The sequence below is a fragment of the Colius striatus genome, chromosome Z (genome assembly GCF_028858725.1).
Source record: "Colius striatus isolate bColStr4 chromosome Z, bColStr4.1.hap1, whole genome shotgun sequence".
In the NCBI taxonomy this organism is placed as follows: domain Eukaryota; kingdom Metazoa; phylum Chordata; class Aves; order Coliiformes; family Coliidae; genus Colius; species Colius striatus.
The window spans coordinates 22515880-22540384 of record NC_084790.1 but is presented as its reverse complement, the minus strand read 5'-3'; the positions used below and the strand labels follow the sequence as shown (position 1 = coordinate 22540384).

The following is a 24505-nucleotide window of genomic DNA, read 5'->3' as shown; positions in this document are numbered from 1 at the left end:
AACTATGTTGATCATCTACTATGTGTCTTGTTAGCAGTATTTTCAGATATGTCTTTTTGTGTTTTTTCTTTTCCAGTTTAACTGTAGAAGTTCTAAGAACAAAAGGTCCATGTGTTGTAGAAGAAAATGATCCCATCTTTGAGCGTGGCTCTACAACTACATACTCCAGCTTCAGGAAAAGTTTTTACACAAAACCGTGGTCAAATAAAGGTATGTGTATTTTTCGTTTTGAGTTTGAAGAAAAATCTTAGTTTTCCACCTATGCTTTGTGCTCAATAATTTCTATTTCCACTGAAGTAAATAGATCTACTTAGTGTGGCTTAGTCTCAGCCCTCTAAGCTCTTAGAACAAGCAGAGTTCTGTTTTCCATGAAAACTGGCGTGTTTAAAGCATCCCATGCCCTATGATTTGCAGGCTACCTGTGATTTCTTTCTGTCAAGGATGTTTAGATGCTGTGGAAATGCTGGTGTGGCTAGTCAAAAGCAGAATGTTGTATTCTGGTGTGCAGATATTTCAGTTTTATATGGAACGCTTGGCACTTCCTGACAGCTGCTTTTCTTGATTCTTCCAGCATGTGGAGGAGTAAGTGATAGAAATCATCTCTATGTGGGCAGGTTTCAGTGCACATGGACAGCTGTGTGTTTATGAGTGGGTGGGTTGGATTTTTTATTATGCCTGCTGTGAATTGGCTGACAACAATGTGCAAGACTTTTAACCATTGGCTGGAAAAAGTTATGGATAACCTTAAAGTTATCTATCTCCTTGCACTGAATTTGGAAAGTGTTTTTATTTTAGACAGCAAGAAGTATGGTTAACTAACTACTTAAGTGTGTATATCTTTTAATTTTTATATCTCCCCATCCAGAAACAGACATGTTCTTTTTAGCTATCAGTATGGTAGGAACAGACTTCTCCTTGATTGGGCGGCTGTTTCCTCATAGAGCCAGAGCAGAAATTAAGGTAAAAGTTAAGTCTGTCAATAAAGCAAATAAAATCTGTTTTCACTCTTCCGTTTCTCATTTGCTGTTCCTGTGCTTCCTCTATTAGTACTCATAGTTTTCATGCTAATTGGCTCTGAAACAATGCTTTTTTAATACTTAATACCTCTTAGGAACAAGTGTCTGAAACATTAATACACTGCTTTGAGTTCTGATCCAACATATCTAGTAAATCTAGCACACCTAGACACAGTTTGTCTCGATTTTGCTTTAATTGAAGAGTGCTGATAAGTCTAAGTGGATATTTTGTGAAGTTCTGTGTGTTGCCTCTTTTGTGGTGTTCAGCTGAGAAAATCTTTGATATTTCAAATTCTGCTTAGGTTGGAAGTAATGACAAAGATGTTGAAAATAACTAAAAAACCTATTACTGGTGGTATCTATTGGTGACAGATTTCAGATTTAAAAATTAATTAAAAACGTGTGCTATGTGAGTGTGTTTGTAAGTTTTAAAAACTTTGGTTTGTAGAATTTTGTTGCATTGAAGAAGGCTTATCTTGTTTTGCCATTTTCTTCATTGTTGCATTTCATACTTACTGAAAAAGATAAATATACGTTTGCTTTTAGAACAAGTTCAAACGCGAGGAAAAAGCTAATGGATGGAGGATAGACAAAGCTTTCAGTAAGTAAAGTAAATTTACCCAACCATATTGTGAGTCATTAAATGGCAGTCATCTGTTTTCATGGTAATTTTGGTGCTTTACCTTGCTTTAATTAGTTAAATGAGTTCAGAATCTGGGCAGTCTTTGTTTTTTATACAGACATGGTTCACAGTAAAGATCTTTAGGTTTCATTTCTGCTCTTTCTATATGTCTGATAAATGAGATTAATATAAACTTTTCTGTATGTATTCACTTGAAGATAATTCTGATTCATGGGAATTTCTAGCACAGTTACTTGTTGTAAACTGCTTTGAAAATCCTTGAAGGCTTTGTGTGTTATTTGAATGAGCTGCTTAAGTCCTAGACTGTTACGCATTATTTGACACTACGGTGCAACTGATGTATTTGTCACTTCTTAAATTTTCTGAATTACTAGGTACTGTAACCTTTTTGCTATTTGGTTTTTAATAAAACCCAGCTACCATAATCTGTACATATATCAACGCTACTCCCTACTCAAGTGATACAGAAAGTATTTTCAAAAATAGTTATCTGTTTAAATTTATATATCCTTTGCTTCTTGATAACTTACACCACGGATTGTTTTACAAAGCAGAAACTTGTGAAAATTGCCAACTTTGAAAACTCTTCTATTTCTTTGCTTTCATCTGGTAGAAGAAAAGCGGCCCTTTGATTTTGAATTCTTTGCCCAGCTTCTTGAGAAAGTCTTAGCAGATGAGGGAAGGAGGAAGCAGAAAACTGTTAAAAGCCAGAAGCCAAAGGAAAAGAAGCCATCACAGCCTCGGAAGAAGCCAAACGGTACTTTAAAAGATTGTTTAAGCAAGCATTATAGAGCAGTGGTCAATAATATGTTGCTAGTAGGGGAAAAATCATGTAGGCAATCTTTTCCTTCCCTCTTCTGGACAGGGCAAGAGGATCCTGGCTTCACAGCATACTTTTTTATATGTAAATTACTGATGTGCAGGATGGTAGTAATTGGTAGAGGACAGTTTTCTGAGGTGTGTTTGTCTCTACACAGGAATGTCAGACCACACTAAGATTAGTGATCTTCCACAGTCAGAAGCATTGATACAGTAAATGGGATATTCTAATTTAACAGCTTATAAATATCTCCATGAGTTGCTAGCAAATTCACTTTTAGAATTGTGGATGAGAACCATATTTTTGGCAAGCAAATGACTTTCATTTTTTTTTAATGTTTTAAACAAATTTATTTTAAGGGTTCCATATATCTTTTAATTATAGTTCAACTCCCCAAGTCTGAAGGGTGTGATTCTTTTCAGGGAGTCTTGTAAAAGTTGTTATACATTTCTTTTCCATTTATAGTAAAGGATAAAGGTTATTGTTAGTTACTTTTTGTCACTACATAATGTCATACTTGTCATTACCTGTGGAAGGACCTTTCATAGATGTGCTTAAATGAAGAACAGTTACACTGACACCATTTTATAAACTCCCTGCTAATTCTGTTGGATTGTTCACTTGTTTGTTTCACAAATACCCATTTTGGTTTAGGTGATATTGCAGAACAAACAAGTGAAAAACTTTTTTTAAGGAGGATGCTAGCTACGAAGCAACATCACTGTTTAATTCTTAAAATAGATGTAGTTACTGCTTCTCTATATAACTGGTTTCAGATTTAAGTAAGTAACATGTCCCACCTATTAAAACTTGCAGCTACATACAGAAATTCTGTTCATAGACTTTAATGGTAGGTTAAAAATACTTTGTGTAAAGCAATCTAAGTATGCCTTTGTACTTCTCTTACATTTTGGATTACAGGGGAACAAGTTCATATACAGATAATAAAAAGGATAGGGAAAGATTATTGGTTGTTGATATTCCACATAAATACAAAATCAAGACAAAATGTCCTGAAAAAGGGAGGGAGGAGAATTTTAGAAACTTATTAAGCCCAGAAAAGAACTTGTGATTTTATTAACTAGGCAATAATCATCTGTGCTACATGAATAAGAGTGATTAACTACACTATTTTGTTGATGAAAATTACTTTTACGTAGCATGTTTTCTTCAAGCATCATCACATCTTTCTACAGGGATGCAACAATTCTTTTCAGGAATAGCAATGTCACTTTTGGATTCAGGAAAAATAAACTGTAACCTGTTAAAAAGTATAGGACCAAGAATGTTTACTAAACTGACTTTACATCCTACTTTTCCTTTACCCTGGGAAAGTATTGTCTTATATACATCATATGAAGTTAATTATGCTAAAGCTATTTTTTTGGTCAGTCATGATCCTGCTGATATGGCTGGCAGTATATTGGCAGTGATGTATTAATTCACAAGACGTTACTAGTGGAAATACCTTTGCAGTGTATGGCTTCTAATACACCACCAAGTCCATTAACCAGGAAACGTATTCTCTCAATAGCAAAAGCTACCAGCACAGAAGCTGCCAACAATCAAGATGATCTTCAGGAAGCTAGAATTTTCGGTGCAGAAACAGAAGCAGATGCTGTGACAGCTGAGAAAGAAAATGAGGAGTCTTTGGGTGTTTCTGAACAGGCAGAAGAACAGGTTGCATTTGAGCCAGTGCTAGCAAAAAAAAAGAGAAAGAAGAAAAGAAAAGATGATCTTGAACAGGAAGTGGAGAATTTTACAGAGGAAATGTCTGTCACTTCTAAAACTGCTGAAAAAGGGAAGTCCTCTAAGAAAAGTAAGAAGAAAAAGTGCTCACTTTGAAATATTCAGATATAAATTTTATATAAAGACATTTCAAGCTTAAAACTAAGAACCTGGGTTTTTATTTTAAAACCTTGGGAGGTTGTGGAACAATGCCTTTTAAAATCAGCTTTCACAATAAATCTAAACATTTTATTTTCGCTGAGAACAGTTCTGTTAGATCTTAATACTTGGACATTTTCTGCTGGGATTTTTGTGTCTTAAATTAACTTGTGCTTCACTGTAGCTAGAATATGAGAACTGGAATTCTAAGATGTTGGCCAACATGTTGTTCAAATTGATTTAATTCTTATTCATTAGCAGAAAAAAAATTGATGTGTGATGCAAACAATGATGGTCATACTTCCCATAGAGAAGAACAGGATGGTATTACTGAAGGAAAACAAGATGAGACTGTGGTTACAGGGGAAGAGAAATCAGAGTCCTGTGTACTGGTGGATGACATAATGGAGGGAGAAAGTGATGTTAATTTATGCAGGTAATGTTTGCAATGTACAGTTTAAGCAAAATTAGAAAATAGTCTTAAGTTTTACTATTGGTTTTATTTATGCATCCTTACCATCACATTAACTAGCACAGAGGAGGCAGGATTCTGGTGTCTGAGGACTGTCTTGGGTTTTAGTGAGCTGGTTTTGATTTACACACTCAATATATTCTTTGCCCCGATGAGCCATCCTTCCAAAATTATTTTACATTAATACTAAAACCCTGTCCAAAACTGCATTCACTTTTTTAGGGTATTCATGAAGATTATTGGCTTATCCCAACTTCTAACATTACTCACAAAGTACTGCTTGCTAATAATGCTGGGTAGTGGTGTTGTACACTTTAAATTTATATTTGTTTTTAATAAGATGATTCTTGAGAAAAGGAAAGTTGATTGAACTTTACTTGTGCTGAACCTGGATGAGAGGCAGGCTTTTGGTTTTAACTTGGGGCATTCATTTACAACAAAGAAAGTGATTGTTCATTTTATTAAATTTGTTATAAGAAAGTGGTCAATCTAAGAAGGCATTCTGAAGTTCTTAGTGCTACTTCAGAATTCTGCTTGTTATTATTTTATTTAGCTGTATTGTAATTGTTATTTTGTACACCTTCCCAGAAACTTTTATTTGCTTTCATACCTCATGGAAGTGTATAAAGGAACAGTATTTGTCTTGGAACACAACATAGAATGTTACAGGAGATCAGTTAAAAAAGCAGCTGCATGCAGTGTTTATGTCAGTAAAATCTGTTTTAAAAAACTGTCTAGTGTAGAATACTCACTGCAAAAGTACAGAAGTTGTTTTAAAGCTCATGTCCTGCAAATATTGCTAAAACTTGTTAAATTCTTTGAAACGTGTAGCTATTGTAAAAATTGCATAATTTCTCTGTGCAATTTTATCTATCTGTAAATGATAATAGCTTTTTTATTAAAATACACTCATGTTTTTGTGTTATTTTCTTTATTTCAGCTTTGAAGATAGTGATGATGTTATACTAGAAACAGAATCTGCGAAACTGAGAATTCTAGATGTTAGAGATGCTGTATCACAGGAAAGACAGATTTCAGAGTTACGGGTTTCAAAGGTCAGAAGTGAAGAAAGGCAATCTGAAGAAACTAGAGAAACAAAGGTATTGTTGGTTTTTATGTAATTCTTGCTTCTTAAAATCTTCCTCTTTACCATTGAAAGCGGGTTTGGTTTTTTTTAAATCAAATATTTTTGTTGTTGTTTTTGTGATATTTTTATTACTAGGTGAAAAAGAGGCAACAAGCCTTGAGAATGTCACCAAAATTTAAATACTATAATTTTTTTTTACTTTAATGGGTTTTCTGTTATAAGAAACTTATTCAGAAAGTATACTGTGAATATCCTCTTATCTGATAGACAATTCAAACAGCTTAACAATTTTTATTTAAAGTGGAGCTGTGTAATATCAACAGTAAAACCCTGGAGCAAAACTTGGCTGGTGTATGCTTGCTAACATGATGTTGAGCAGAGTGAGCATTGAGTTGTTTATGCTGCCTTGAAATGGAAACTTGTGTAAACTCTTGTCCACTGGTACTAGTTGCCATGAGATATTTAAAAAGAAATTTAAGAAACTGGACCAAGATTGAATGATCTTTCTTCAAGTATGTTCTGATCAGATCCAGCAGTTTAGAAACTTCCTGAGATTGTATCTGGCTTCTCGTGAAGCCCTTGATGCCCCTCTCACTCACAAGTTTGTCTAGCTGTTTTTTTGCATCCATCTATAACTTTGTCATTAATTGCATAATAGTTGAGAGTTCATTCCTTTAATTATTCACTTAATTAAAAGAATATACTTTTTTAATTGTTTTGGGCCTCATGCCTGGTTGTTTAATATACCTGCATTGTTATGTTTCTGTTAGTCTTCTCACTTAAAATCCTACTTTTTCTTCTCTCCAGCCATACTGTTTTCACACTGGAGAGTCCTAATCTTATCCTTCTTCTCATATAGAGAAAGTTCCATTCTCTGATCATCCTTCTATCCTTATATGATTGCATAATTTTTCTGTGCAATTTGATGGAGCAGTGGAACAGGCTGCCCAGAGGGGTTGTGGAGTTTCCTTCCTTGGAGGTCTTCAAGACCCGCTTCGACGTGTTCCTGTGCGACCTGATCTAGGTGAACCTGCTTCTGCAGGGGGATTGGACTAGATGATCTCTGAAAGTCCCTTCCAACCCTACCATTCTATGATTCTATGATTTTTTTCTGGGTCCTCCCTTATGAGGGACATGGATGTACTGGAGACAGCCCGTCAAAGGGCTATGAAGATGATGAGACTGAAGCATCTCTGCTTTCATAAAAAGCTGAAAGAGCAGGGACAACCTGGAGAAAGAAAAGGCTCGGGGGAATTTGTTCAATATCTGTATAAAAAATGGAAGGGATAGTGCAAAGCAACAGAACCGGTCTCTTTTTTGTGGTGCCATGACAGTACCAATGGCAAGTGGCACAAAATAAGCACAGAATGTTTCCTCTGAACATCAAGAAACACTCTTTAACTGTATGGGCCTTCGTTGAGGTCTTCTAACCTCAACAATTTTCTTTACATTACAGCAAAGTGTTCTTCTACATTTATAATTTTTTTCTTTTTTTTTTTTTTTTTTTGACTCAGGGCAAAGACATACATGACTTACATAGACCAGATGAAAAGCAGAGTGCATCAGAAAGTGATTCTCAGTCTGAAATGATGTAAGTAGAATTATTTTGTGATATTTAAGCTAAACCTGCATTTACTTGATTTGTATATAGTTTTGATTGACCGTAGTAGATTAAACTAGATAGTAGATCATGATAACTTTTCCCTATTCAGTGAAATGTTTTGGTTGAAATTTTGATCCCTGAGGAGTAATGCTTGGACTAAGATTTCATGTGTTACATGGGAGCAAGGAGGAAGACAACTGAGCTTAGAAAAAAGCTAGCTTTTCTACAGCCAGCAAGAGTAAGAGATTTCTCTGAAATCTGTCATTTTGTGGGTGAACCTTGGTTGTGGAAGTTGCCTTTTTCCATAAAAGGATCCCACTGTATTCTTTGAAATTTGCAGTTGCCTATTAGCTGAACACATGTGTATCGTGTACATACCTTCCTATCTGGAAACTGTTGCTTATTGGAACTCAGTGCAAGAGTTGAGACACACCTCTTGATGATACTCCAAGCTGTCTCTATCTTACCTGCACTGCTTCATGAAGTTAATGTTTGTGACTATTTCTTGCACTTAACTGCTGTAACTGAACATTTACGTTTAAGCGTGTCTGTGGCTACAGTTTCCATTTTTGTATGACCAATGACTTTATATTCCATGATACAAGACTACTAGTTAATGTAAAATTGTTATTCATGTTTCTATCTTTCTTTTATTGAAGGGCAGCTCATCTAACAGGAAAGACTGACAAAGCTTTATTTGCTCTCTTATCTTAAGAAGAATAGGGTAATAATTCCCAATCTGAAGATTATTGTTAAGCTATAGGGCTCTGTCAACAGTATATGGATTGCAAGACATGCTATTGCAATGGTTAAGGACACAGAGATTGATGTATGTACTCCATTCTTCAGTGGTGTGTGGATGTTCACAGTGGGACAAGGTGTTTGGAAACAGTAGTTCATAGTTCTGTGAGTGAGATAGCTTTGAAAGGAGATGGAGAGACAGGTGAGGCAGTGCAAAATTTTGTATGTAGATCAAGTGTGCTCTACTTTGGAGCAATGTTTTATTCTTTATATTGAAATCAGTAAGCCTGTGCCCAGTGACATCTATTGTGAATCTCTAGGAGAAGAGTTGCTCTATTTAACAGCAACAAATGCTTCCATCAGGTATTTTTTAAGGAGATTCCACTGAAAGCTGGCTACGTTGTTAAAGGTGATTTTACTTTCTTCGCATTAAATAGTAGCATGTCTTCTAGTATTATAAAGATGTAGTATAATGTTTTTCAGTTTATTGTCTTGTTGCATTACCTGTGCAGTCTGTGGTGAAGTACATCTCAGACCCTGTAAGACTTTTAAGCTTCTCTTTGGTAATAATGTATACCACCTCTTTTTATATCTTAAGGCAAACTGAAAAACCATCAGACAGAGAGTGCTTGCAAAGACCTAAACCCAGTTTAGTGAGGTCATCTGGAAGGAGGGAAGCAACAACCCAGGAGAAAATGATAGCTGAGACTTCCTCTCCAAGCTGTGTGAATTCAGATGAAAAGGTCAGAAGAAGTAATGTTACTTAGTATGCTATTCTTTTCAGTTACTTGTTCTAATCAATGCTAATACTGTGGACCAGCTATGGTCTAATAAGTAGGATTCTGAGAACTGTTTCTGAGGTATCTGCACATTTGTCCAGGAGTAATATTCCTTGCCTCAATTCCAGTGTTCTGATGATGACAGTAGAAGAAACAGAAGGGAAGATGCAGAAACAGAGGATGTGGATTTGGATACTAAATCTGAGTAAGTATTGAGATTGCTTTTCCATTCTCCTGGAATTAGCTAACTGGAATTATTAATTTATTCTATATATTGCTGTCATAAAAGACAACATAAATTGTGAAGTTTTAATATAAATCTTAAATTTGACTTGGGCATTTTCTTTGATGATATCAAGTAGTACTATGGTAGAAGAAATATGCTTCTGAGAAGCTGAGCAAGGCATTACTATATCAACTATGCTTGAAGGGAGGCAAGTGATAGTTATTGCTTTGCCATCCTCTCACCCACTGTTGCCATCTAATGGCTCTGTTTCTGACACTTTGAGAGCCAGCTGTGGTATGCAGTCTAGGTTCCTCCCTTGTGTGATAACTTTGTATCTTTTTAATAGGTAGATAAATTGAGTTTCCTTACTCTATTAAGACTAAACAAAGTTTGTTTCTCCTGTGAGAAGACTTGCGTAAGTTTGTGCAAACCCTACTGAAGACAACCCAATTCCAGTAAAGAAATATATGCAAGTCATTGAATATTACATAAGCTTGACTATTACAGAATAAATGTTGTGGATCGTTTATGCAGAGAACCTGGAAAAACTGTAATTGCAAATACACTAGTTAGAGGATGTCGACAGAGATTTAAACCTAATGTTACAAGAGCATCTGGAAGGAAAGAAGAACTTGAAAAAGATACAGGAAATGATGGAATGTCCCATTCACAACCTAAGAGGGAAACTGAGAAGGTATTTAATAAAGTAACTGGAGATAATGTGTTAGCTAAACAGCTGCTGGATGCAACGGCAATTTTATCTGTTTATTATTTGTTTTCTTTTATTTTTCCTCTTCAGTATGACCAGGAACCAGTCACTTAACTTGCAGTGACTATTTGATATTGTGTAGAGGCCTCCGCCAAGTTGGGAGCTTGTCACACAAAATATAGGTGTTAAAATCTTTTGTGTCCTGCATTGAATACAGCTTTAGTTCTTTAAGTCAGATTTTACTACACCTTTCTGACTACATGGAATGTACTCTGTAATTAATTGTGTTTTGTCTATTTTGTATCCTGTTAGGGTGGTCACCTGATCTGTTAGATAATGCTGTACTTGTTAAATGTAAAAGAGATAATGTTCTGACATTCTATTTCTATTCAGAATACTGACCAGAGTAATAAGTGTGCTACCAGTGAAGAAGCTGCAGAAGAAGATGATAAAGCCCTGGAGACAATGTCTCAGTAAGTATATGAGAAATGAGATGTGCTACTCTCCAGCAATCTTGACACCCCTGTCACTTCTGGTAGTATCACATAGTGTGGTAATGACACAAGTTTCTTCAGAAACTTCTACAGTGAGGCAGAATTGAGGGAAGAACGAGAATCTTTAAATGCATGAAACAAGTAGAGTATTTTTTTTTAAAAAGCACTGATGTGTCAGTCACGAGAAGTGCAAAAAAAGCGTGAAAAGTTAGTCTCTTGAAAACTAAACCAAGCCTTCTCTGCTAGCTTCAATACTGAAGTGCATTAATTTCAGTGTTTAGATATTTAAACAATAGAAATATGTATTTGTTAAACTGTGGTAAAATGTTAGGTGTCTGGTATTAGGAGAAAAAATTCCAACATGTGAGCAATTTAATCAGACTTAAGAAGTATTTCTTATATTTATTTTCAGTAGAGAAATGGCAGCTGTAGTATAAAAGGAAGAAATAAAATGAAGAATATATTTTACAAGAGAGATTATAAAAAAAGAAAGAAAAAAAAAGGAGAACAACAACAAAACAAAAACAAGTAAAAAAGCTACATGTCCTCCACTCTGCAAAAACAAAAGCAAAAACAGCAGCAAAAAAAGACAAAAATTTTGTTTTTAAAGGAAAGTAGTTGAAGAGGGTGGAGGGAGGTAAACTGTTTTTGATAATTTGGCAGAAAATTACTTTAGCAGTTATTTCCTTCATTAACGTGCAATATAACTTGGTACTCAGGTTAAAAAGGCACAGAAGCATCTGACAGTTTTAATAATGTGCATCTGATGTTTTTGTGTTAGTAAGATTGTGAAGTTCTTTATGTAATTTTTAAAGTTTTCATTAAATTAGATCCATCTGCCTCTAGACCAGATAGGATTACCAGAAGAGTTGTGGTCATGAGAATGTCTGTATAGTGTAGTATCCTGTCTCCAGTGGAAAAAGAAAAAGGGCAAACATAAGTTTAAACTTGTCAGGTGCTTTTTCTGTCTCTACAGTTCTAACTTTATTGTTTAATGAAGTTAGTAGTGCATAGCTCCATTTTAGATATCTGTTCTTAGTAACTGTGCAAAAACCAGAAAAGAAACAATCCACTTCACTGAGGTTCCTCCCACTTTCAGATGTGGTTACATACTTATGGATTATGTGTATTTTTACAGGTCTAATGAAACAGCTGGTTTTGAAGAAAACAGCAAACAGAGTGTGTTGAAACCAACACCTCTAAATAGAGGCAGACTGCAGAGACCAAAACCAAATCTAGGAAGAACTGTTGCAAGGCAAAAAGACTTGACAGATGAAAAACATCCTGAAGCGGAGAAAACCAAAGGTGGAAAATTAGGAAAAGGTGTGATAACCTACAAGGGTGAAAACAGTGATCTGTGCCTCAAAAATGTAAGTTTCTTAAGCAGTTGCTTAGGCACACTATTTTACTGAGTCTCAAGTGAAAGCCTATAGTAAGATCTAGGTACTTACGCGTAGTTTGGACGCATAGACTTTGTATGCTTTGTTTATTCTTTCAGAATAAAATGAATGGTCATAAAATTTCCCCATGCTTGCGTTTGGGTTCTGCTTCCCATGGAGACATGGATTATACCTCACTTTGCGTTATTTGTGATACCAGATCTGAAAATAAGTTCAGAGAAGAAAGGTCTACTGGAAAAGAAACCACTTAAGATAGAAACTAAATAGAAAAATAACAAAATTTTACTTTTAAGGTATCTACTGATATTAGTTGGCTGTGCAGAAGCAAGAGAGACATTTTTTGAGTGGTTTTCTAAAAGGTACAAAACGAAACATTTTCCCCCTGCTCTTCTGAAAGAGAGTTTGAGCAAATCTTTCATCTTAATAAAGAGTGAAACTTTTATTTCTTTTAGGATGTAGTTGTTCATGAAGATGCCCAGCCACACAGCCTGATGTTAGAAGGGAATGTCTCTACAGATTCTGAACTGAACTCAGTACCTAGAAGGCAGTGTTCCCAAGGAAAGTCCTCAGAAGCAGAAAGCTATGAAAGTGAAAAGGAATTATCAGGTGCCTTGAAACAGCTTTCAGAGTTCAATACAGGGTAAGATTATTTTTTTTTTTTTAATTGAGAGAAGGGATAGTTCAAAACCATCAATGTCTCTAAGTATTCTACACTTGTACTTTCAATTCCAGCATTAAAACCAAATTTTATCTATAATGAAGTGTTTAATCAAGACAAATACTAGATGTAAACAAACAAAACCCTAACGGCTTGAAAGCACTAAATTTATATGCTGTTCGATATTGATCCTATTAGTGCATCCCTCCTGCGTGCTTATGTAATATATAGTGTTTGGTTTGGTACAGGGTTTGGTTTCCTGTTAAAGTATCCTCTAAAAAAAACCCCAGAAACCCAAAGCCCCTCAAAAAACCTGAACACAACTGTTCTGTAAATCTGCTGGGTAGTTTTAAACAGGATTAGCCAAAGAAGGTATTTGTAAAATATTTGTATTCCTTTCAAAGTGTGAGTGGAAGTTGCAGTTGTTATGGAATGGCACAAAGATATCTTTGTTCATCTATTATAAGATACACAGGTCTTTGGTGATGTTCAGTGTGCTTTTATTGGATCCTTTTTCACTATGTCACTTTGCTCTAAGAAAGCTAAGGATTTTTATTCTTCGCTACTGTATTGATGAGTGCTACATACAATTATGTCATGCATGAAATTTGGGGAACCACTGTTGTCCCGTGCCTTTGATTGTTCCTTTTTTTTTTTGTAGGGAGTCTGATCCCCAGAAGGAAAAGGAGAAAACTGTTGTGTCATCATCTCGGCTACTGAGGAGTAGATTCCAGAGACCAAAGCCGAATTTAAGACCAACTAGTAGAAAAGACGTGCTGGATATAAATAATAAATTATCACAGAAAGATACAAGCAAGGATGAAAGTTTGACACAATGTGGCAGTGAATGTAATATCCTTCCTGATATAAATGTAAGGCTTTGGGTTTTTTTCTTTAGCTATAGTTGGGCTTTTAGGTTTATGAAATAAAATACTGATTATTTTAAAAATACAAAGTCAATCCTTTTGGAACAGTTTGTTCAAATACTAAATATTTTTTTGTGTGAAAAATTCTGTACATTCCACCTGGTTGTACGTGACGAGAAAAAGATTGCATCCATTCTGTATCTGTTGTTGTGTGTCCACATGTCTTTCTGACTTCAGGTGGTCTTGTAGAGTTGACAGTGAAGAAAACTATTAATAGAAGGTAATAGAAGATGCCAAAGAAGAAATCTATATTTTGGACTATTTTGTTTAAAAGAAATAAATGTGTATTTGCCCTGGGAAGGTTAGGAAATAATTAGTGAGCGGTTGTGGAGAAGTTTTTGCAGGAAAAGCTTCAGAGAATGATTAGTATTGAACTTTGTGGACATAATCTCTCCTTTGGGTTAGTATTGTGACTTTTTCAGGTTCTTGGGTTCACATTTTTCAGAAAGCTGAAAAATATAAGGTCCTGCAACCGTTGGAATCTTCTGGAAAGCAGAAGTCATTTGACTCTCAGGAGGATTCTGAGAGGCCCAATTTTAAGTCCCCAGAGACATTTTCAAGATCAGAGGATGATGAGCTCAAATTTTGTCTGCCGAATATTAAACAAGATGACGGCTCAACTGCTAATGCAGGGTAAGGGTTTGGCTACTTTTATTTCTTCACTGTAACAATGGAAGTATTTTTAAAAGAAATAATCGTGCTAATGGATTGCTAACTGGCAGAGAAAATATAATTAAAAAAAGGTGAATGAAATCTCGGTTCTCATAGTTTTGACACTAGTGATACAAAAATCTCAGTAATTTCTACGCTAAACATTACATTAATGAGCATTCATTTTACAACTCTTTCATCATCTGAAATACTAGATTCATTTTGTATAAGAACAGGAGTACTAGTTTGTTTTTTGGAGGTATCCTGTGAAAATTGCTTTGGCTTTATATTAATAGGCAGACAGTAAGTTAATGCCTTCAATGAGTAAGTTAATTGTGTTTTGGAAATAGATCTGAAGTTTTTGCTGAAACAATTTTGTGTTTGTAGCTTAAACTCAGCAGAACTTTGTTTACATGGTTTATTTTTATAACTCAGCTCTTTTTTAAAATATAATGAACCTGTGTTAGTTACATGGTTTTGTATTGTTTCTTTTTTTTTCCTATCTCACTTATCATTGATAGCAAAAATAATGCTGAAGAAGAAAGTAAAGAAAGATCTCTTCAACCTGTCCAATTAGCACGGAGCAGATTCCAGAGGTACAAACCAAATTTGGGAAGAGCTGTTGGGAAGAAGGAATCACAAATACTTGGAAATGAGAGGGAGAAAAAGCCTGAAGTGAAGCAGTTGGTATTGCAAAAAGATGAGCTTGCCAATACTGTCATCGTAAGTCTAATAAGAATACGCAATTTTTCTTCGAAAGTATGGTTGGAAGTTTCAAGTTCTATTTTATGAAGTTAAATCAGAGGATTCAGGTTGCATCCCCTGAAGCTGAAATGAAAAGAAGTCCCAAAACTTGTTATGTTGAGGTGTTACAGGTTTGTACAATATTGCCACCGGTGCACTGTTCTGGCAGCAATTGGTACCTGTTGTTCTTGAACTCACAGCAATCCCACAACGAATGGATCTTCCAAGAGGACAGGCAAGCTAGAAAGCTCTTTGATTTTCTCTTTATCTACAGTGGCTATACCAAAAGCCCATTGATACCCCTTTGGGTCTTTGAGGTACCCTCCATTGAGGTAATCTATGCCAAGGAAACAGGGGGCCTCTGAACCATTCACAATGGGGTGTTTTTCCCATTTGTCCCCTGTTAAGCTCACTTCAACCTCTAATACAGACAATTCTTGGCAATCCTGTCGCTCCAGAGATCCAGATGGATTCTGTGCCTCTATACCATGATGACATCAATGTACACTGCGCTCCTGTGTCTACAAAAGGCCTTATACTTCTGTGGGTCTCATGTGCCAGGCTATTGAACCCACACAGTCTAGTATATTCAGTCATCCCTTTCCTCCTCCTGGCTGGAGGCAGGGACCTTTTGTTTCTATTCTTCATCAGAGTACTAGCTATCTGACTCTTGCAACTGCAGACCTGAAGTCCCCTCATCAGCATCAAAGGAGGTGATTTTGGTTCTTTTATGTCTCGGAGATTACTGATTATATTCTTGTGTCTTTGCAGCTACTATACTGACAGCCTTCTTGGTTGACCCCTTCTTAACAGCTGTCTTCCTGCTTAGTTCACATACGTGGGCTTGCAGCTTAAAAGTGAGTTCACCACCCCACTTCCTCATATCCTCTCCTTGGCCACACAAGAAGAGACAGTGCACTTCATGGCATATGTCTGAGGCTTCCTTTTCCCTATTCAGGGCAGTGGATGACTGAATTCTTGGGGCATCCCTAACAGTCAGGCCATTATCCCACAGTGGTGAGGAGGTACAGAGGCTTTCTTCAAAGTTTTGAACCCAAGAAGATATTCTCTCCACTGTTGGTATATTCAATGATACATCATAGAACCTTAGAATCACAGAATGGTAGGGGTTGGAAGGGAACTTTAGAGATCATCTAGTCCAACCTCCCTGCAGAAGCAAGTTCACCTAGATCAAGTCACATAGGAACATGTCCAGGTGGGTCTTGAAGACCTCCAAGGAAGGAGACTCCCCAACTGCTCTGGGCAGCCTGTGCCACTGCTCCCTCACCCTCATAGTGAAATAGGTTTTTCTTATATTTAAGTGGAACTTTTTGTGTTCCAGCTTCATCCCATCACCCCTTGTCCTGTTGCTAGCTACTATAGAAAAAAGGGATGTCCCAAGTGATCATTGCCAAGCAATTAGAATATGAAGCTGGGGCACTCTGAATCACCTTTCTCCGCATGGCCGATGTACACTGGTTATCATATGGGTTTTAACTAAATCATTATAGATGTTTTCCAGCACTACTAATTCCCTCAGGTACTGGATGCCTTCATCTGTTTTAGTCCTCTTCCCTGGGGCATTTACCAGATCCTCCTTGAGTGGGTATCCTTCCCTTGCACCTGAGAGGAGCCATTTCCAGAGACTGCAAATTGAGGTCTTCTTTCCAACACCTCTATCAATTCCCTGGTCTCTAGCAAGAGATCCCAGCTGTTGGGCTTCTCTGCCTCTCAGTTGCTGACAATCAGCCCTGTTACCCCAGCATCGGAGCAGCCAGGTACCAATCTGCTCACCTGGCTGGTGGCTGAAATCTTTCTACATATCTAGAAGTTGTGATGAGGTCACGGAACGAGTAGTTTCCATTTCCTTTTCAGTTTCTCACACTCCTTCTGATTTTGTTACTGAAGACCAGCTGCTTCTTCTAACCTTTCCTCTTCCTCCTCATCTTCCCCTAGTAATAGATGATATGGACCTGTTGACCTCCTTATCCACTGCTTCTTTTTCACTACTGGGGCAATCACTGCAGTTTCATTCCCAGGTCCCTTCATCCTTCCCACTGAATAGCACCTGCAGCACAGCAAAGCTATCAACGCCAGAGCACAGCACAGAGCCAGTATTGGTATTAGCAGGTTCCTCAATGTAGCAAAACAAAAGACAAGCATCACAACAGGAAGACTCTGTGACCTACACAGGAGCTTTGCACTTAGTAGCTATTATAGTTACAGCACATTTAATGTAAAACTGCTGTTATCGTGCCCCACATTGGGTGCCATAAAGGCTGTTGTGATTTGACCCTGGCTGGATGCCAGGTGCCCACCATGCCACTCTATCATCACCCCCCTCAGCAAGCCGGGGGGGGAGAAATGGAAGCCGTGTGAGTAGAGTTAAAAGTAGTTTAATAGTAGCACAGTAAAGCCACATGCATGAGAAGCAGAGCAAACAAACTCTCTGCTTCCCACCGGCAGTGATATCTGTCCACTTCCCAAAAAGCAGGGCTTCATTACATGTAAAGGTTGCTTTGGAAGGCAGAAGTGAATTACAAATGTCTCCCCTTTCCTGCTCCTCTCCCTGAGTTTATATTGCTGAGCTGATGTTATATAGTGTGGAATATCTCCTTGATCAGCCTGTGTCAGCTGTCCTGGCTGTGGCCCCTCCCAGGATCCTGCCCACCCACAGCTGCTGGTGAAGGTGGGGGAAGGAGTGCTGGAGGGACAGCCTTGATGCTGCAGTGGCCAAAAGACTGATGTGCTATCAATACACATTTTTAGCTACCAACAGAAGGCACTGCACTGTAAGGGCTGCTGTGGAAAATCACCACCACCACAGACCTGATCGAATTTGAAATCAGTGAAGTGTATGTCATGTACTGTTAACGTCATGTGGAAAATGAGGATCTAATTTTGATTGGGTTGTGTGATAGAAAAAAAACATTATGCATATCTAAGCTAAACTCTAAAATCAAAATATGTTCTATATTGCAACACATAAAGTTAGCTTTTTTTCCCATTTTGTCTTTTATATTTAGATAAATCAAGTCTATGTTGAGGAATCTAGTATAGACTATAGAGACAGAGGATAGCTATCTTTCTGTAAAACAAATTAATATGACCATTTTTTTTTTTTTACTGGCTTCACCAGTACAGTGCCTGGCACTCCACTAGTTCACACAGGTAAATTGGGTCAATCACCTACACTGTAACCTCACAGGTAATTTACTAGACACTCTAAATGTATTTAAAACCTCAAAAGCCATTATAGTGTGATAAACTCTGTAACCATTTTATGTGTTGCTTATGAATCATGTTACGGATGTAGGCATGTCTGCGTAGACATCTCAAACATAGCCAAGCTTTGTAAGAGTAACTTGGTCTTTGGAGTGGTTGTAGCTTGCTTTGTATTTGAACCTCAAAAAGCTAGCTAGGGGTACTTGTGAACTGCGTTCCCGGAGAGCAGCATGAGCATATTGCATCTGTAGTCTCTTTCTCAGTGCCACAGTGTCAGCTCTCCCCTACCCAAGATGCTTGTGGTTCAACTTTGGGTATTGACCTGTGGACCATGTGTGTACACCTGCTCTATGCTGTGCATATCTCCAGACTAATAAAACTGTCAAAGACCTGGAGTGCTGAGGGATGTGTTTGAGTCGCTTCCTTGAGGAACCAGTGTGGCAATTACAGACATAAGAAGCCCTTCTGAATCTGAAGTTATGTTATAATAGCTTGGGTGTGTCTGTGCTGTACTCTGTAGTGTCTGCTTTTCAAAGATTTTTCCTTTTGCCAAAGTATTTTGTTTCCGTAGTGTTCTATGTAATGGAGAGTTGACTGAATGCCAAATAGGAATGTGTTATCTGTAGTACTTGGGCGCATATAGTATTTAAGAGCCGAACTCTAGATATCCCAGGGCTAAGAAGACTTTGGTTCCTGCTTGCCTATAATTTCTTGCTTGAATTATGTACTTATGGAGAGTACCCTCAATAAATATAACGCAATTCTTTTCTTGATTCAGACTGGGAAAATAGCACAAAGATCTGTAGGTTGTTTTTTGTGGTTTTTCTGTTGTGTTTTTTTTTTTTATTATTATTTTTATTGTGTTTTATAAAATACATGTCTTTTTTTAAAAATTGCTTGATTCTCTTTCTTCATGCTTTTTAAATTGCAAATTAAAGGGTGAAAATGAAGCTGTATTTTGTCAATCAGATGTATTGAGCAGAGAGGAACAAGAACAGCAAGAGGTGCCTCCGGCAACCTGTATTTCTGAAAATATATTGTGTGAACAAAGCAGGTAAGGTTCAGCAAAATTGCATTTGAAAAGCTTTCATTTGGTGCATGCTGAGAAAACTTTGCAAGTGTCAATTCTTTTGTTCCTTATTATTACCTATATTTCCCAAATGTTTTAATTTTCAGTGCCTGCAGACAGTTTTTTCCTGTGTTTTTAGAGAGTGTTTTTAGTTGAGCTGTCATTGTTTATCTAGTACATACTTGAGATCTGTGAGCTCATAGCTCTACTTGACTGTGCTTTTATTTGGTTATATTTGCATATGCAGCAATCATATATGTAGCAGATATAAATTTTGCAAAATGTCAGATATCTGTCTTCCATTGATCCTAGTGTGCTCTTCTGTTTTATTGTTCTTCTTGTTAAAATAAGATCTGAAGTATGTATTGGACTGCAAATACTTAGATGTGGGTATGGTTAACGACCCAACTTTTTTCTTGTTGTTAAAAATGCTTTGACAAAAAAATCTTTTTATTCCTTCTGACATGTTAAATACCCAAAATGAGAAATAGATATTTAAGAAGATAACTGTCTTGATTTTAAACAAAACAGTATTATCAGTCTCTAACCCTCTTGTATATGTGTTGCTTCAAAACTTAATGAATGCAGAATTGATGTTTTCCTGTCCCGACAAAGTCAAGCAACATAAATTTTTGTGGTGTTTTTTTTGTTTTTTTGGTTTTTTTTTGTTTTTTGTTCACTTCTATTCACTAGTGATAGAAAATCTGCTTCCCAAGAAGGCAAGCTGAGTGCTGTGAAACCAGGACAGTTCATAAGGAACAGATCTTTAAGAATTACACCAAATCTAGCAAGAGTGTACAGCGAAAAAAAATCTCTGTTTGCACAAAAAGGTGCTGTTCTGGTTGAGGAAGAAGCAAATGAGGGAGAGCATCTGCCTGTGGCAAAGGAATCTGAGGAGCCTCATTCATTAAAGGTGAGAATTCTGTTCAGATATTTCTGACTATACTTTTTGATCCTTGGTCCCACATCAGCTGTTTTAAAGACATACATGTTTTAAATGCATAAATTCTGGACTACTAAGAGTTCCACCCTTTTTTAACATTTTTGCTCTAATGTAAGGTCTTCTAAAATTCTGTTAATGACACATTGAATGGATTTAGACTTCTGTTAACAAATCTGAAAACTTCACTTAAGCTTTGACATTTCAGTCATGTTCATCAAATATGAATAGTTACCTGCATGCCATATTTCTGTTGCTGGGCTTTTCTGAACTCTGAAAGTCTGTTTTTGCTATAATACCTGTTTTGATTAGATAAATACCTTCTCTATAGAAATGCGGAACAGTGATAGGTGCCATGAACTACTTGGAAGGTTTTTTAAGCAAAGTTTTGTCTCAAGTTAACATCTTGATCATAACTGACTTTGCTTTATTTCACAGGTAATGTATTTTCTGCTAATATTATGGGTTTTTTTTCTCAAATCTAAGGATGACGTGGAAGTCTTGTTTCTGGGGCATTTGGCCAAGAATGACAATCTAGACATAAATGCAAAAAGTATGAGGTCAGAAACACTCTGTTCCTCTACAAAACTACCTAACTGTCACAGAAAAGGAGAAGAACAAGAACATCTGTCTACAGATGCTATAGGAAGCATTCAGGCCACGATAGAAAGGTAAATTTCCTTGTTGACAAGGTAAAAAAGCTCTTTAAAAACATTGTGTGTTTGTCAGGTTTTTAAACAGCACTTGATTTTTGAAGTGTAGGCCTTGGGCTGTACCAGTTGTTAAATGCTGCATACTGTGAAGGTCACTAGGTGGCATCCTTAGGTAATATAAGAGCTTTTAACAGACCTTTTTCTTAAGGCTGTTTTTCTTTTTAGAAGGTGTTTTGCAGGTGGGAATAGAAGCAAGTAATCAGGGTTTCGCTGTCTGAATTTCTTAGTAATACATTCTTAGGATACAGTGTACTACGGCTGTGAATGTTAAAAGGAAGACCAAACAGTGTTATTTGCACTCACAGCTGAGTTGTGATAGATAGGATTAACATAAAATGAGCTTGCTGTTTTATATATATTCTGAGTCTCATCGCTTTTTCTTTCCAGCAGAAGTTTGTGCAACAGTGTGCAGTGTTGTGTCTCTTTGGTGAAGAGGGTGCTGTTTATGCAATATGAGACAGATGGAGACATTTGCATATAACAGTTCTGGATTATGTTATAAGCTACTTTTTTCTCAGTCTTAATTGGTGTAGAGCATACTCAAATTAATATACTTTTGCTGTTTTCTAAAATTAATTCCTGTTTTCTGTCTGTCTCTGAGACTCTGCTTAAAATCTCTTCCATAACTTACATTGAAATCTAGCATCTTTGTGCTAGTCAAAGGCCTTACCTTTCAATCTTCTTGGAGTCTATGATGGTAGAATTTCACAGAATCACACAATTGTTGAGGTTGGAGGAGGTCTCTGAAGCAAGTCAACCTACCCTTTTCGAGCAGAGACACCTAGAGTTGATTGCCCAAAACCATGTCCAGACAGCTTCTGAATAGTGCCAAAGATGTAGACTCCACAGTCTCTCTGGTTAACCTGTGCCAGTGCTTGGGCACCCTCGAAGTGGAATAGTGTTTTCTGATACTCAGAAAGAGCCCCCTGTGTTTCATTTTGTGCCAATTGCCTCTGCTTCTGTCCATGGGCACCGCTGGAAAAGGCCTGGCTCAAATTTCTCCACCCACTCCCACCAAGCCTTGTCTTTGTCCATGCTGAAATGTCCCTACTTTTTTCAGCCTTTCACCATAGGACAAACATTTCCATCTGTTCACCTTTGATATCCCATTGATCACCTGCTTCTGCAGGGGGGTTGGACTAGATGATCTCTAAAGGTCCCTTCCAACCCCTACCATTCTATGATTCTATGATCCCTTGGTGTGACTATCTCCAATGACCAATTCTGGATGCTTCAGTACAACACTTTGGGTGTGGCCTCAGCAGTGCTGAACAAGAGGGAAGGATCACCTCCCTCAGCCTGCTAGCAAAGCTTCTCCTAATGCAGCTCAGGATACCCTTTGTCTTTTTTTGCAGGCAGGGCACACTTTTGGCTCGTGTTCAATGTGGTGTCCAGCAGGGCACCCAGGTGCTTTTTCACAGAGCTGCTTTCCATTTGGGTGCCCTCCATCCTGTACTGGTGCCTGGGATAGTTCCTTCCCAGGTGCAGGACTCTGCACTTCCCCATCTTGAAGTTAATGAGGTTCCCGTCAGCCTGTCACCTCTGGGTGACAGCATGACTCCTTGGTGTATCAGCCACTCCTCACTGTTCTTCATCACCTACAAACTTGCTGAGAGTGCACCTTGCCCTTTCATCCAGGCTATGTTGAACATAGCCTGGAGAACAAATTGAACAGGATTTGACACTATTGATCCATAGGGTACACTCCTAGTTCCTGGCCTCCACCTGGACTTTGTGCCACTCATCACCAACCTCTGAGCCTGGACATTCAATCAGTTTATAGTCTTCTCCTTGTCTGCTCACCCAGCCCATACTTAATCAGCTCCTTTATGAGGTTGTTAGGGGATACAGTGTTAGAAACCCTGCTGAAGTCAAGGTAGATGCTATCTACTGGTCTCCATCTATCAAGCCAGTAGTTTAACTGCAAAAAGTTATCAAATTGGTTAAGAATTACTGACTACTTCAAGTCACTTTATTGTTTTTCATGTGTCTGAAAGTGGTTTCCAGGATTAGTTGTTCTATGACCGTCTCCAGGACTAAAGTGTGGCCAATTGGCCTATAATTCCCTGGGTCTTCCTTCTTGCCTTTTCTGAAGACATTAGTTTAAAACCCCAAGATTTCTGTCTTACTGTTCTGAATGTGCTTGAACAGATGTAAGAATTCCATCCTGTTAAAAAGCGATAGTACCTTGGGCACTGGAATAAACAAATATGTTCTTATAGTTGCCTAATTTTAGTATACCTGAAACTTTCAGCACTATCTGACTTTTTGTTTCACAAAATTCAGACGATTTTTCGAAAAGTAATCAGAAAGGTCCACTACTGCAAATAAGCAAATTACCTCGTTTTCACGTTATGTTTTGCTTCCTTTATGTTTTTTAAACCTCACCAGCTAAACAAATAAAAAGCTGAATGGTTAAGGTTATTTCCAACTGGAGATATTAAATTTTTGATAGTAAGCCAAGCTTGTAGAATGTATTTTGTGTTTCCTGAGAAATAAAAGTTGAAAAATATTTTTGTAGGTCCAGTGATAAATTACATTCTGGAGAAGAAAGTAAACACAGTGATAAAAAACCTTTGCGTCAAGTGAGGGAACCCCAGTGGAACCCAAGGCCAGACCTAATGAGAGTTGCTAGAAAAAGAAGTTATCCTGAGGAAGGTGAAAATGGAGAAGAGGACGATGCTGAGAGTAGAAATGCAGAAGACTCTGTGATGTTAGAAAAAACAGGTGTATCAATGGTAGGTGGTAGTAATGTGTTTTGAGACAATTTATGCCTCAATTGTTGTGTTTAAGTACTTAGAACCGGAGATGGCACAGAAATTCAGTATATGGCTGGGAAAGCTTGATTTGATTAATGTTTTTTTGAAATCACTGTTGGAAATTACACTGAATAAATTGACTTGGAATCTGAAAACTGAAAATGTTTTATGCAAAGTCCTAAGTCTTACAGTTTGGATGTCTTAGAGCATCTATAGTCAGAAGTCTGCATTATAAATACTTGTTAATTCTGTTAACAATTTAAAGTCCATTATTTGTTGAACAACGGAAATTAAGGCAACTGTCTAACATCAAATACTAGCTAAAATTCATCTAAGTATACTTATAATTTGCAATGTATGTGAAGAAAGTTCAGACATTCTGCTTAAATTTGCTCAACAGACCTACCCTAGCCTGGACTAGTTCCTCAGCTGTCTAAAGTTGTGACAGGTAAATCAAGTTTATCAGATGTTCTTTATCTCCTACATGGACATCTTAAATCTTTCTGTTAATGTGATATTCTATGCAAACTACTATGGTAATTTTTAATTCCTATTTTGTCCTCAGGGCAGAAAAAAATATTTTTCCTTCTCTCAAATTATTCTTTAATAGATAGTTTTAGGAAATTATTAATCTTTACAGCTTCCAAAGAGTTGCTGCTCTTGATAAGTTGAGCATGCCTTTGGTCTATTACCTAGCAACAGTACTGGAAACACAGGCACCATAGATAATACCATCTAATGACGCTTTTGCTGTAGAGCCTGAAAATAAAGAAAATGAGGAAGAGTGTCCTAAGCTATAACAGGTGACAGCTGGGCATGCTTTCAAGAACTTTGCAGTTTAGGCTAAGCTGTTCCATCACCTTTCCAGGGATGAAGGTGAGGCTGACTAGCCTGTAGTTTACAGGGTCCTCCTTCCTGCCCTTTTTGAAGGCTGGAGTGACAT

The 24505-nt window shown here is 37.2% G+C and overlaps 1 protein-coding gene across 5 annotated transcripts in view; it reads left to right on the top strand.

Annotated features, from left to right (window-relative positions):
- The window catches only part of LOC104561040 (transcription factor TFIIIB component B'' homolog), a 53756-nt gene that overhangs the window by 7227 nt on the left and 22024 nt on the right, over positions 1-24505 (top strand). For 2 of the 5 annotated variants that reach the window (XM_062018951.1, XM_062018955.1), the window contains exons 6-26: positions 77-210; positions 866-960; positions 1563-1617; positions 2273-2416; positions 4014-4298; positions 4625-4802; positions 5779-5938; positions 7440-7516; positions 8868-9012; positions 9177-9253; positions 9809-9968; positions 10377-10456; positions 11616-11847; positions 12330-12517; positions 13197-13407; positions 13907-14094; positions 14634-14835; positions 19020-19135; positions 19844-20063; positions 20529-20761; positions 23325-23541. In XM_062018951.1, coding sequence (XP_061874935.1) covers positions 77-210; positions 866-960; positions 1563-1617; positions 2273-2416; positions 4014-4298; positions 4625-4802; positions 5779-5938; positions 7440-7516; positions 8868-9012; positions 9177-9253; positions 9809-9968; positions 10377-10456; positions 11616-11847; positions 12330-12517; positions 13197-13407; positions 13907-14094; positions 14634-14835; positions 19020-19135; positions 19844-20063; positions 20529-20761; positions 23325-23541 — 3397 coding nt within the window. The remainder of the gene's footprint in view (positions 1-76; positions 211-865; positions 961-1562; positions 1618-2272; positions 2417-4013; positions 4299-4624; positions 4803-5778; positions 5939-7439; positions 7517-8867; positions 9013-9176; positions 9254-9808; positions 9969-10376; positions 10457-11615; positions 11848-12329; positions 12518-13196; positions 13408-13906; positions 14095-14633; positions 14836-19019; positions 19136-19843; positions 20064-20528; positions 20762-23324; positions 23542-24505) is intronic. The other 3 variants (XM_062018954.1, XM_062018952.1, XM_062018953.1) reach the window with 3 other exon arrangements.